This window comes from Catharus ustulatus, chromosome Z, assembly GCF_009819885.2.
Source record: "Catharus ustulatus isolate bCatUst1 chromosome Z, bCatUst1.pri.v2, whole genome shotgun sequence".
In the NCBI taxonomy this organism is placed as follows: domain Eukaryota; kingdom Metazoa; phylum Chordata; class Aves; order Passeriformes; family Turdidae; genus Catharus; species Catharus ustulatus.
The window spans coordinates 11,467,595-11,482,086 of NC_046262.2; the positions used below are offsets into that span (position 1 = coordinate 11,467,595).

The 14,492-nt window shown below is 34.9% G+C and overlaps 1 protein-coding gene across 4 annotated transcripts in view; it reads left to right on the top strand.

The window, feature by feature from the left end:
• The window catches only part of SPEF2 (sperm flagellar 2), a 78,355-nt gene extending 69,775 nt beyond the window's left edge, over window positions 1-8,580 (top strand). For 3 of the 4 annotated variants that reach the window (XM_033085330.2, XM_033085331.2, XM_033085334.2), the window contains 3 exons: window positions 2,807-2,995; window positions 3,122-3,244; window positions 8,212-8,580. In XM_033085330.2, coding sequence (XP_032941221.1) covers window positions 2,807-2,995; window positions 3,122-3,244; window positions 8,212-8,295 — 396 coding nt within the window. In that variant the 3' untranslated portion in view covers window positions 8,296-8,580. Of the gene's footprint in view, window positions 1-2,806; window positions 2,996-3,121; window positions 3,245-8,211 lie in introns of those variants that run through there. The other variant, XM_033085335.2, reaches the window with a different exon arrangement.
• Window positions 8,581-14,492: the final 5,912 nt, after the last annotated feature.

Genomic DNA, 14,492 nt, shown 5'->3' on the forward strand with positions numbered 1-14,492 from the left:
ACCATCTGCCAGTTCCCTGGAATTGGACTGAAGTGTGGTTTATAGTAATGTTATCTGAAGATGCAAGACCTGGTATTATTGCTGGTCCTACTTTATTTTCCACTAAGTTTCTTTGGGGTATTCTGACACATCTCTGTTGTGTTATTTCCAAGTGTTTATCTGCAAACGAGAAGGTTTAATAATAATTAGTTTCATACAAAATAATTTTAAAATTATTTTTTCAGATGAATGCATTGTTGCATCAAATGAAACTCGTCTTCTATTAGTATTTCTGGAGTACGTTTTTATTGTTAAAGTCTTAAAACTGGAATTAGTCCACTGCATCCATCAGTTACTTATTAGTGAATACTTATATTTATTGAAGTATGTCATTTTTTGAGACATGAATTATTTATCTGTGCACACTTTGTAAAGAGATTGCTGCTCAAGATAATAATATGATTCATTGCCCTGTCACAACCGCAGTAACTCCAACAATTCCCTCAGGATTTAAACTACAATTCAGATCTCTAGAAACAGTATAGAAAAGGCGTTCTTTTACTACATGAGGTAATCATATACATATGAAAAATAGCATTTTATAATTTCAAATGACAGAAGTTATTATACTTCCCTGTGTTTTATTTGGCACAACATAGTTTTTGTACACTGGAGAGACTGAATAAGACAATAAGACAGTACGGCTTTCCACATTTCATAGGAAGAAGGAGAGCACAGAATACTCCCTATTAGATATTGTGGTATTAATTTCCCGGATTTTGGTAGAAAGTTCTAAATTTCATCTCCTTGGATATAAAGCTACACAACCTATTCTGATCTTTATCATTTTCTGCTTGGTTTGATCTGTTTGGTTGGAGGTTTGGTAGTATGTAAGTAAGAGCACTGGCACATGACCTTGTGTGTCAGCTTCTTAAGGCTGTGAGTCACAAGTGCGGGGGAGTATTTGCCTTCAGCCCAGAATTAACTGGATCTCTGAGAAGAAAGAGATGAACCATCTAACTTGAGCACTTCCTCGCACCTGCTTTCTCACTCAAGGCATTGGCTCTGTGAATCTGTGCTATGTCTGATGTATGTTACACAGTATTAAACAGACAGATTGAATGCCTACTTCCTTGGAGAGTCTCTCAGAAACTTAGGAATAACCAAGAGAATTAGATGTTAAATGAATCTTGTTTGTGTGGATTCTCTTTGACTTTATAGTTGTCTAGGCTGGGGCACAGAATCACTGGACTGATTTTAAAACATCATTTTAATATTCTTTTTATGCCTTGTGTTCCATGCCTATGCACTTAAACAATAATATTGAACATGGAAAAAAGACAACAAAAGAAATCCCACACCACTGAATGAGTTTTCTCTGTAGGCTTTAGTAGAGCCAGAATTTCATTAAGGTTATTCCATAAACACAAGAGGGCAAAAAGGAAATGGTGCATTGATACTGTGTCATGTTTGAGCTAAGTTCCATCAGAGCCCTGAAGTCCTGAAGACATCCAAATTGGTTTTCAGCATCGAATTAAGAACCTAAATCTTTGTTTCCCTGTGGCTGTTAACATGTGAATTAATTATCCCTCCAGGTACTGGAAATTCGGTAAATATTGTCCATGCAACATTCATCAGTGAAATATAAAAAGCTATTCAGCTCATCTCGAAGCAGTTTTACACCTTAGGCAGCTGGCTCATACGTAGTTACTTACAGAGCTTCACCTAATTTGCCTCTTTTGCTTGTTCTGTGCTGATTATTTTAATGACTTCTCATTTGTATTTGCTTGCAGAAATACATCTGAAGCCTTTGTGTTGTTAAGAGAAGCTCAGACAAACATATCCTTGAGACTTCTTTCACTAAGTTTAAGTCTATCTGTAACATTACTATTGATTGTGTAGGTCTCACAGTTCAGTGTAAGCAATGCAATGAAAGACCAAAGAACTTCAGTGCTGATATTTCTGATATCTTGATTACTGTGTGTTCAAAAGACTGTTAAATTACTCCACTCCTTCTGTGCTCAAAATGAAAGGTATTAAGGCCCAAGGCATGTAGCACAAGTGTGACTGAACCTCAGCAGTCTCTCCCTCCTAATGAGGAAATAAATGGTTTTTAGAAAGGAATTACATGCCATTTCCTGTTGCTAGTGGTTAGTCTATACTGTGACATAATCTAGTTAAAGCACTGTTCACCTGTGTGAGGTCCTTTCTCATCTTTGTGCTCACAAATCTCCACAGAAGGTTTTTTGCCTAGTTTTTGGTTGTTTTTGTTTCTCTTTGACCAGCTCTAATACAGCCACAAAATTACCTAATTGCTTAAAGTAAACTTAATTTTTCTGCAGAAACTAGAAAATACCTATTTCTGTGGAGAGCTGGTTAACTGTTGGCCAAAGCAGAGTTCTTGCAGTGACTAGATTTGGACTAGAAAATCCATACTGTTTTTTCCATGTGAACATCCAGAGTTACCAAGTTTACTCCTTAAATAAACACAAAGTTCTTGGTATTGCAGTTTGTAACTATTAAATATTTTCATGTTTTGTTGCTCTGAGAAATACTGATTTTTCTGTGCAATGTTAGCCACATTCCTGGAAAAAGCTCTCTATTAAATTCTGGTAATGCCAACATTATGGATATTTCTGAACTGTCAGGATTTATTCCTCCATCCTATGGTGCAGTAGATAATTTTGTGTGATTTGATGACTTTAGTTTTGCAAGAACTGAAGTTTGGAATTGTAATTCGTTGGTTCTTAATGAATGTTTAACTGAAACAGATCATCTACTGACAGACTGTTTTCCCCAAGTATGATACTTGTGCCTAAATTTTTAGGATTCTTCAAGCCCCAAAATACTGTCAAATGAAAAGACTTTAACAGAGGATGAAAAAGAAGTCTTGAATGACACAGGTGAAGGAATTATTTCAGTGGCATCTCTACTCAAAGTATTTCATACTGGAGGATGTAAAGATGAAGATTATCATAGATTTAGGTGTCTGGAGAAGGTAGACAGCTATGATAAGGTAGGCAGATTGATTCAAGGATGCTTTTGTAGTTTGCATCATACATTAAAAAAAAAGTTGTGATCTTTGCTTTTGCACGATTTTTTTTTAAACAATAAATTAACCACATATTATTTTTGCTTAAAGAATTTCATCAAGATGTACCAAGAATTAGGTGCTGAAGATCTGACACCCATTTCAATTGAACTCCTTTTGAAGCATCCTTTCATGAAACATTTGATCAATACGTGCCAAGAATACAAACTTCCTGTAAGTATTCATGTCTGGGACACAAAGACTTTGTAAGCTCACATGCTTAAGTTTGCATTATCCCAGAAATGTACATGTAATTAATGTAAATACTGCCAATTTTCAATGTAGATCAGCTATACAGCCCAGCACCTGTAGGGTAAATCAGGTTTTTTTATTTTCTGTGACGATTCCATCCATCAAAGACTGGGCTGCTTTCTGACCTGGTTTTTGTACAAGTCTTGCTGGCCTGGAATTGCCTACAGGTTTTCCACTGCCTTGCCTGATGAAGCTTTGCCTTTCTCCCCATACATAGAAAGGAGTCTGGTTGAATTATCCTCCCAACAGGACCATCCTGCAGGACACTGTAGGATATATGGTAGATCCCATTCCATCCCAGGCCAACCAGGTAGCAGGAAAGGGTATACAGAGGTAGTACAGGTTCAAGTGCTTTTCCCTGCCATTCTCTAGAGCTCCCCTGCTGCCTGCACCTATGTTTAAACATGCATTAAAACAGTTGCACAAAAGGCAAGTTTGGGCCAGAGAATCACCCTCGTGAAAGTATCAAACTATGGCAAAAGTGCTTGATATACAGGGTGTAAGAAAATAGCATGAGAGGATGCTTGCATGTGCATGTCCTACAGCAAATATTAACAGTCTTCACAAGTTTTAGATGATCATCCCCATAGTGTCCCACAAAATGTAAATCTGAATATGATACATGATAGTTTAGGAGTAACTTGCTATTTATTAATTACATTCCTCACTTGTAGGATATAAATTGCCCAGAATTTATTATATTATTCATAATCATTGTTAGTAAAAGATAAAATACAATAATAATAAAAGAATACTCAGTAAAAATGAGGGTTAAAATCCATTTGGTACAGTAGAAAGTGATAGAAAAATGTAAGACAAAGACAAGACAATACAACTGAAGATCATAATTATCCATGTGTGTCCATCCTGCCTGTATTGATGTCTCAGCCAATTTGGGAAGACAGATGCCATTATATATTGTCATTCTCCCTTCCCCATTCTTTCTTCCTGACTCTTTTAATTTAATTGAATACTGTATTTTCTAATTTGATTTTTTTCCAGTCTCACTGAATTTCTTGTAGACCAAAGCATTTTTTAAATCAGCTCTCTAGATGTGCTCCACCTCAAGAACTGTTGTTTACACAAATGCTCACTGACTTTGTAGCATTGAATATAACACAGCCTCTTCATGAAGACCAAATGTGATGAAACAAAACCAAAAAAAACTTAACTAGGGTGTAAATTGAATAAAGCCATATCTATGTGCTAGGTAATTTACAGGGACTCTTTTTAAAAATGTTTTTACACTGGCCAATAGCTGAAAATCAAATGCACCCTATCTATTCTTTATTAAAATTTCTAATTTTCCTTTACCATTTTTAGGGGGAGCTTTGTTACGTAGCTTAAAGAATAGATTGTAGTGCATGTTTAAATTGTATTAGCTACCATCAATTACCTCTGTTATTTCTGGATGGTAAGATATATTCAGGGCAGTACAGGTATAAAAATTGTCATTCTATAAAAAAAGCTGTAGGATGGTGTATATGAATCTTGGCAGTAACTGAGGGTTTCAGTTCTAGCCCGGACATATTCTAGCCCAGAAAAGTTCCCACATATAGTTTTTATATTGGTATCATTCAATTTAAATGAGACATTTTTCCACTTATTTGGCAGGTTCTGTTGATGCCTGTATCTCCTGACTCAACAGCTGGGTGATGCAGAGCTTCGGTTCTCATTTGTAACACTTAAAATTTCATCTTGGAAAGGCTTATACTGACTGTATCTCAAATATGGTGCTCTGTGGTTTCTGTACTTAAACCCTGTCTATTTCATTCCTTGACTGTACTGTTAAACACAGACTTTTATTTCATAGAGACCCAGGAACCATTGTTTTAAGTATATTACAATTCTGGTCTATTACATACAGACTCCAGGATGATTTTTCCTGCGTCAATTCCCTATTTGGGGAACAGGTGAACTTTTTTTCTTTCCAAGACAATATTTTTAGCATCAATTATTTTTGCAGAAATTCTCCTCAGAGATGTCTATAAAAATGAAAGTCAACCACAGTGCTGTTATTTTGAGATCTTTTACAAGATAAATATAGCAAGTCAGGGTGTGGTTTCTAAAAGTTAAAATGTTTTTACTAATGCAGTCATAAACAGCAGAAAGTAAAATGTTTTGCTGAAAACTATAAAGGGAATGTCTGGCTTACAAATTTTCAAATTTGTTAGGATACCTGAGTGTTTTGGGTCTTGATGAGCTGTTCAATTTCAATCATTATTTTCTGTCATATCTCAAAAAATATTTTTTCCATGTTAGATATATTGTCTTCTGCAGGGATTTTGTTTTCTCTGCTAGTGAGCTGACAACATCCTTTAAGATGGTGACCTTTCTGTCAGCCTTAGTACAAATATGTACAAATCAATATGCCCAGAAATTCTATTACTATTTTATCTTGCCCTTTCTCTCCTGATTACAAGATTTTCTGGTCCTAACTGGAATTTTCAAGTGTTTGCCATTGTCAACACATTTTTTCACTTATCAAATTAAATTATTCCTTGAGAATAAGCAGATAACACATGTGTATGTTTATGAAGACACTTCATTACATACTCAATTAAATTTTCTTTAAATAACTTTAATAATAAATGAGAGGATTTTTAAGACCAGCTGATTCAGACGAGAGATGCAAGCAGTCTGCTTTTTTCACTATTTGTGTTCATCTATTTGATTTGTTAAAGGGTTTTCTTTAGCTCTCATTATTTATTGTTAAACATTTAGCTATCTTGTTCTGAGACTGTCACAGATATGGTAATACAGAAACAACCACATATTTTAATAATTCTTCATTTTGATTGTGATAAATTTAAAGAGTCTGGGATATATTCTGCTTCTATAATTCTTAGCACTTACTGCAGTATTTTTAATTTTATAATTAAGTAGTTTGATAATTATCATTCAGTTTAACAATATTAAAAATATTATGCATTGGATAAATGGTGTTACATTTCTCATTCTGCTCGCAAATCCTGAATAACTCTTTCAAAAAAGCCCTGTTTTTGATGAGAAGGATATCACATAATATTTCTGTGTGTTTATGTTTTGAATACATTTAGCACAGGCCCTTGCATTATGCTTGTTCCATCCAAAGTAATTGTCATATGGTTAGTGCTGTTGCTGTTGTTCATTCTGTTGATCATTTCAATAACATAATTCAGATATTCTTTCAGATAGGAGTTCCACTGAAGCAGGATTTCTATCAATGTATAGTTCACATGCCTTAATGGGTAACATTTATTAGTGTGTTGAAGGACTATTACAGAATCTGTTTATACCCACAGCAGCCATTTAATATTACACAACAAATGTATCTCCATATATCATTTCACAAAGTAAAAGAGCTTCTTGTCATAGGGAGAGTTCATACAGATTATATTAAATGTGTGTTATGAACCCATGTATCAAGGTTTTGACAGAAAAAAAGCACTGCTGAATCACTGTCTAGACATAACCAGTAACTGTAATCTTATGAAACTTGAGAAGTTTTTTTCATGTGGTGTTTTAAATGTCCCAGCATGCAAGAAAAGGAAAATCTAACTCAGTGTTTAAGTACCTCATTTTAAAAAGAGACCTATCATATGCTTCTCTTGATCATGTATCCCATCCCTAAATAATCTTAGAAAATTTGATGTACATAAAAGATGTTACTTCTTATATTAAAGAAATATAAATAATATGTGTTAATGTAAAAAAAACCAAACATTCCTTCATTAAAGATGGACGTAGTAAAACTGTTGGAGCACTCTATCTCCAGTTTTTTGACAGCATTTATTATTGCATTTATTTTTATTGAAGCAGTATTTAAACTATTTTGTCTGACTCAATTTGCTGAAAAATGCCTTCTGATAGTGAAATGTTTCCTAGAGTCAAGGATAAATATTAGTGCAACCTTCTAAAACCAAGGGCTGGTAATACCTTTTTTAGCATAATTCTGTATTCACTGAAATGCTTCTGATATTTTGCAACTTTGTGAGGTATCATTACATATAGGCAGTTCCTACTTTTGAAAAGAGGTTGTATTTTCAAAACATGCACAAAATATATTATGGACTACATGTATGTAAAAATACCATGTATATGTAAAAAATCTGATGGTTGATTATTCTCCTAAAGGAAAAAATGTGTATTCTGACATTATCAGGAAATGCTAGAAAGTTAGATATTTATCTTTGTATTGAATGCTCAGCATGCTATTTTTTTAAAACAGAAATTCCTTACTCGTCCTACGTATACATACTATAATGGATAGTATTAATGAAATGGGAAATGGAGAAGACTCTGCTAATGCAAAATTATTGAAAATTAACAAATCAGACAATATGTAATAAAGAACTAAGCAGAAAATTAACCTACTGAGGGTATATAGTATTCAAAATATTAGTTACTGATTTTCTTTTATACTATTTCCTGGAATTGTTGGTAAAGTTCAGTCCAGAAATATGACATAATAAATTAAACCCCTTAATTGAAGAATTTAAGTTCTGAATAACATTTACTGGTTTAAACAACAGCTTTTATACTTCTCTTTACCAATGTTATTGAGCTGATGTTTAAGATCTCTGTTTAAGAGCTGCATTTTAACAGTGTTGTTTTGTAAAACCACCAAAGGCAATGAAGTCCTGTGGATAACACAAAAACATAATCTCTGTGATATTATAGTACCTCAGCTGAATGAATTCCAGTGCCCTACTGGAAGACATTGCCTGTAACGTGGGGAATGTGTAATTTACCTCCACTAAAGTTAGTTTTTCACCATAATCTAGTCAGTGGAAAGCTCACCCCATGGATAGATAGGTGTTATTACTGCAAGTTTTAAGGTGTTATTACTGCAGTTTTCTGGCTGCAAAATGAAATTACTTTTAATATTTCTTTTTTCCTTTTCATAGGATATTAAAGTCTTTCTCCAAAGATTCAAAGAAGCACAATCAACTGATGGGGAACAAAACACATGTGAAGACATCAATGTATGAAAAAATTACTGTTCATGAACATTAATAAATCTTTTTTCTCAAAATCTCTAAGAAATGGGTCTTACATGTCCAGTCCTCTATTACATGAGAAAAGTTTTTTTGTTTACTGTTGCAAGAGCGAAATCCCATTCCAACTACACATTTTCTTTTACTTTAAATTAAAATAAAACCAACAAAACCACCAACAGGGAAAGTTATAGTTTGCTCATCTTAATAGTCTGATGATATTCCTAAATAAAATTAAACCAATTTCTGAATTTAAATAGAGATCATATTGTCTTGATTAATGTTTTGTTAAAAAAAGAATATGTCCAATTCTTCTAAATGCACTAAGATAGCTATTCAGCTTTTCTATATGTACAGTTTATTAATTAATTTTTTAATGAATTAAATGGTGTAATCAATGAATCTTTTAAAACATGTTGCAATTTCCAGCTAATAAAATAAATGCAAACAGTATTTTCTCTAAGACCAGCATAAACTGGGCATCATGTTCATGAAAACGGAGTGTTTGTTGACAGTGGAGATGATGAATTTTAGCCATTGAACCTTTCTATTTCTAACCTTGCAGTACATCTCAACTCTGCCACCTGCTAAAGACCTGCCTGTCCTTTTTTTATCAACACAGTGCATTCAAGGGCTCCATATACCCCAGACACATGCTGCACATTTTCATGTGATAGATGCTTGTCTAGAAATATTTATGGCACACCATGATACCTAGAAAATATTGACTTCTGTGGCAGATTAAGCAGAGTCTTGGTCAAACACTCTCCTTCCTTATAGCTGAAGTGGATATTTCTTTCTCTGTATGAATCTGAGTCTTACTGTTTTTCTTGGATAATGGGATCTTGGTGTTCTAATGCAGTCTTATCCGATTTCTACATTTTCCTGTGTCTAGTGATGGCTGACTGTAAGTTGATAGGAACTACTTTTTCATGGACCTTAGTGACATACATTTCAGAACACTCTGTAAATAATTCCCTTGAATTTGAAAATTAAGATGCATAAAAAAATCTGTTTACAGTGGTATTCTGGTATTCCTCTGATCTACAGTGTCAAGTTTTTTGAAGACTAACATAGGAAACTGGTAACTGTGATTATCAGAACTCAGTATAGGGTATACAAAGACTTAGGAAATTTCCTCATTTTTATCAATTTTTATTCTGTCAGCTGTCCAAGATATTAGCAAACCTTTGGCATTCTACACTGTCTTAGTAGCTTGTATCTGAACACTGCTCCTTCATTCTGGATTATATTTTTTCTGCATTCATAATTATTTTCATCATAACTGCACAAAATGTTGGAAGGTTCTTTTCCCTGGTGTGATTCAGCAAAGTAATTGAACATATGATGTTCTTTAAGAATAAAAATAATCCCATCAAAGTCCTATAACCCATAGGGAACCACAAACCTTTACTCGTTGCTGAGAATGCTATCTGCATATGATATCTGAATATTTTTTTTTTCATTTTAATATATCTTGATTATTTTTTAGCCAAGTATACATGAGATGGTATAATACCCATGTATGAGGATGTTACTTGCGAGGTTTCCAGATTGCCTTTTTGAGTTATAAAGCAAGTCTGTATCAAGAAAGCAACAGCAGCATATAAAAAAAAATGTGGAATGGTTAGACAACAAAAGACCAGATAAATAAATCTACCTGTTAGTAAATATTTTTTCAGATTTTTAGAACCTTATGTCAATAATTGCAGGTTTATTTCTTTGTTGTTTAAAGACAGTCACATTTTGAATGGAAAGTCTAGGGGTAGCAGATCAACGCTATGTGATATATGAATCTATATGTGATATATGAATCTCAGAATAGAACCCAGTCAGCTTATCACTTCAGGTAAAAAATGTTAATGTCTCTTCAACCTACATATTTTGTGCTAACCACACCAGCACAGAAACAGATGTAACTTTGTTGTGTCTCCACAAACCATGCTAAAACCTCAACATCCTTGTTTTACATGTGACAACAGACTTTATGATACGCATACAAATTATTTTTTTAACCAGAGTAATTTCTTCATATAACATATACAATTTTGTCAGTTCCATCCCCAATATTTTTAAACATAACATGTATATATTCACACAAGAATTTGGTTTTTAATTCCTTATTAAAATATTACATGAATAGAAAAGAATTGCAATTTAGTTCTCTGCCTTTTGCGAGTTTCACAGTCTTTAAATTGGTTCTTTTGTTCCATTTAGTTTTTAATTAAAAACCAGCTTTAAATACTAAGTGTTTAATTCTGACTTTGCATACTGGAGATCTCCATGAGAAAATAAAAAAGAAACTGTTTTCAAAAAGCCTTCCTTACAGTTCATAAACTTGAATGAAGAAAAAAGCTTCAGCTACTGGAAATTATAAATTGCTATTTAGGTAAGATTCTTCAAGTATTCCTCCTTTCTCATACACTGTTCATATATTTTACCTGTGGCCCAGAATGGGACATAAAATCATTACTGATAATGTTTGAAATGTGCAGAATGCAGAGCAGTGTAAAATAGTAGCAAGTGAAGTAGGTTGTGTGAAGTGCCAGGCTTCATGCAGTGAGCACGTACTCCTCTGTGGGGAAGTAAAGGTATAATTTACAAAGCAAAGAATGTATGCCCTGACAATTGCAATCTATTTTTTCAACAGTTACTACTTGAGTACAGCTAAGTATCATAAGAGTTATTCAAGAGATTTCGAGTTTGCAGCCCAGCTGTGACCCAGACATGAAAGAGGTCCTTGTTTTTATGAAGGGGGAATGCTGAGTAGTTTTGCATTCAGATGGAGCAGGAGACTTACAGTTAAATCATGTTCAGGTTTTATAACTACACTTCAAGCAGGATAGTTGAAACTAGAAAATATTCAGAGAAAAATGTCAAGAATGGTAGGAAATCATGTTTTGTATAAGAAAGTACGAGGAACTTGGTCTCTTTACTTCACCAAAGGAAAATGTAATGGGGTTTCAAATATCATTTTTACAAGAACCCATTTTCATTCTGGTAGACCCCATCTAGATTCAATGGCTGGAGCCCTTGGCTTCACATTTTTAATAGGAAGTATATGAACTGTTGAAGCAATTAGCTAAACAAGCCAATTTCCTCATCAGAGAGTTGTAAAATCCAGATAGGTAATTCCTTTAGACACAATTTGTGACAGGAACTAAAAGAAGAAATAACTGCCCATGTGATATTAACATATAGAGTTAAAAACGGAACCTGAAAGGCTAGTTTGGCTTTCAGTTAATTGTATGCAACATGCTCAATCCTGTTTTCACAGCCTGCTGTCTTTAAATGTTTTACTTACTCCTTAAATTTCACTTATGTCAGATATTCTTGTCAGTGCTGCATAGACAATGCCTTGGATTATTTGCTTTAGAAAAGATGAAATGAAGCTTGTTAACAATACTCTCATAATAATTTAAATTACTTGTATTCCATCCCTGCAAAAATCTTCTTTCAAAAAAATCTACAAACCAAAAGGTGCTACTGAATTAGGATGTTTTCTATACTTTTATTAATTTGCATAATATCTCCCAGCATAAATCAATCTCAGCATTTCATTCGGTACAGAACTCCAGCTCCATATTAGTCTGTTTCAGGGCTATGATCCATTCCTTCATATAGGTAAAATACTTCCAGATTTCTTCCTCAAAAAGCAAAGTCTGATACAAGAAGATTCAAAATTTTGCAAGTAACCAAAACACTTTAAAAGACAGTTCCCTTCCCTTCCCTTCCCTTCCCTTCCCTTCCCTTCCCTTCCCTTCCCTTCCCTTCCCTTCCCTTCCCTTCCCTTCCCTTCCCTTCCCTTCCCTTCCCTTCCCTTCCCTTCCCTTCCCTTCCCTTCCCTTCCCTTCCCTTCCCTTCCCTTCCCTTCCCTTCCCTTCCCTTCCCTTCCCGAAACTTCCCTTCCCTTCCCTTCCCTTCCCTTCCCTTCCCTTCCCTTCCCTTCCCTTCCCTTCCCTTCCCTTCCCTTCCCTTCCCTTCCCTTCCCTTCCCTTCCCTTCCCTTCCCTTCCCTTCCCTTCCCTTCCCTTCCCTTCCCTTCCCTTCCCTTCCCAAGACTTCCCTTCCCTTCCCTTCCCTTCCCTTCCCTTCCCTTCCCTTCCCTTCCCTTCCCTTCCCTTCCCTTCCCTTCCCTTCCCTTCCCTTCCCTTCCCTTCCCTTCCCTTCCCTTCCCTTCCCTTCCCTTCCCTTCCCTTCCCTTCCCTTCCCTTCCCTTCCCTTCCCTTCCCGAAACTTCCCTTCCCTTCCCGAAACTTCCCTTCCCTTCCCTTCCCGAAACTTCCCTTCCCGAAACTTCCCTTCCCGAAACTTCCCTTCCTGGAACTTCCCTTTTTTTGCTTTAAAACAGCTGAGTGATTCACATTGTCACCACAATATCAAGGAAAGTTCCTCAATCTGCTCTTGATCCTTACCTCAAAATTTCCACTGAGCATGAGGTTCAGGCATGCTCTTTTTCATTCTTCATAAGTGAAGCCAGCTGTTTTGTGAAAAGCCTCTTGGCTCTGCTGAAATTTCTAAGTGTGTAAAGACAGTTCAAGAGAAGCTCTCCACACCATTGAAAGAACAGAGTGATAAATGCAATCTGAAAATCAAGCACAAACTTTGCATTGTTATGGTTATGAAACTAAAGCCACATCAATCAGACAATTTCAGAAGCTGTTTTATTGTTCACTTTATCAGTAAAAATTAATTGGATTGTTACTGCTTTTATGACCTTTAATAGATTCTATAAAAATATGTATTTGTAAGTTGAAAAGTAATTGAATTTAATTCCCAGTTTTACAAAATACTCTCGGCAGTGGGAAAAAAATTACTTCCTTTAAAGTTTATTTTAAATAAAATGTGCAATGAAAACTCTGCAGTTCCACATCTCAACATAGAACATCCTTGCAAATTCAAAAATGAAGGTGCAAAAGGTTGCCCCTCTGCAAAAGATAGCCTCTCATAATGATAATTGCTGAGGAGCAGCTGTGCTGAAAAAAACTTGTGGATATTAGTGGACAGCAAGCTGAACATGAGCCAGCAGTGTGCCCTGGCAGCAAGAGCAATCTTGGCATGTGTTAGCAGGAATACATCTTGCAGTAGATGGAGAAAAGTCATTACCCTCAAGCAATTAGCACTCATCATGTTTACAGTGATGACAAGAGTTCTGGACCTCCCAATACCAGGAAGACATCAACAGTTACATTGCTTCTCACTCGCATCCAAGACTTCATCCTCAAGAGCTCTCAAATTCTTGGCCTCAGGGGCAATGCTTTGGACATCCTTACACTTCATACGAGCAGGGCTTTGACTTAGCAGCATAAAGGCTTGACAAGCTTCTAGCTCATGACCATGCTACTTTAATGTAACTAAAGTGGTTGTACTTTCTGAAAAACTTGTACTTATCTTGCACTGTGACTGCTGTACCTGTTAATTAAAAACTAGCAGCAGTACCTGTCAGGAAGAAAGTGTGCCCACACACAATTAATGGTTTAAATTAGGCAAAACGTTCACTTTTCCTCACTTTTCTTGTGACAGAAACCTTTTATTTGTTTCCAATGTATTTGTATATGCATATGCATATGCATATGCATATGTATATGTATATGTATATGTATATGTATATGTATATGTATATGTATACATGTACACATCTATAAATATATATGTCTATTTGTATGTACACACATACATACCTACATAAAGAAAGCTAAAGTTTTACTTGCTTAATTACAGATAGGATGACATTTTCATGTGAGGAAGTTTAATTTCATCATGGTTAACCATGAGTTGCTGATTTTCCAGCAAATGGCATCCAGTGTTCAAGATGACTTTTAAAATTATTTTTTTAATGTGCAAAGTTATAACTGTTGAACTGAAAATCTGATCCACTGCAGAACTTCACATGCACTTTAGCTCTGATAAAGTAAGTTTAGAAGAAGGTGTTAATCATAGTTCATCCTTGTTACTACTTTTACATAAAAGTTACTGCTTTTAGATAAATAATATTTAGTTATGTCAGTGTAGGATTTTCATTGAGCATTGTTAATTTTTTAATGGAAATAACAGCATGTACAAAAATCAATTCACTATTTCCAGTATTTTAAAAACTGCATGTGCTGAAATCTCTTGAAACTCAAGGTTCAATATACTCAGGCCCAGATTAAACATAAAACAAAACCTTACAATACCATAACAGCTGACACC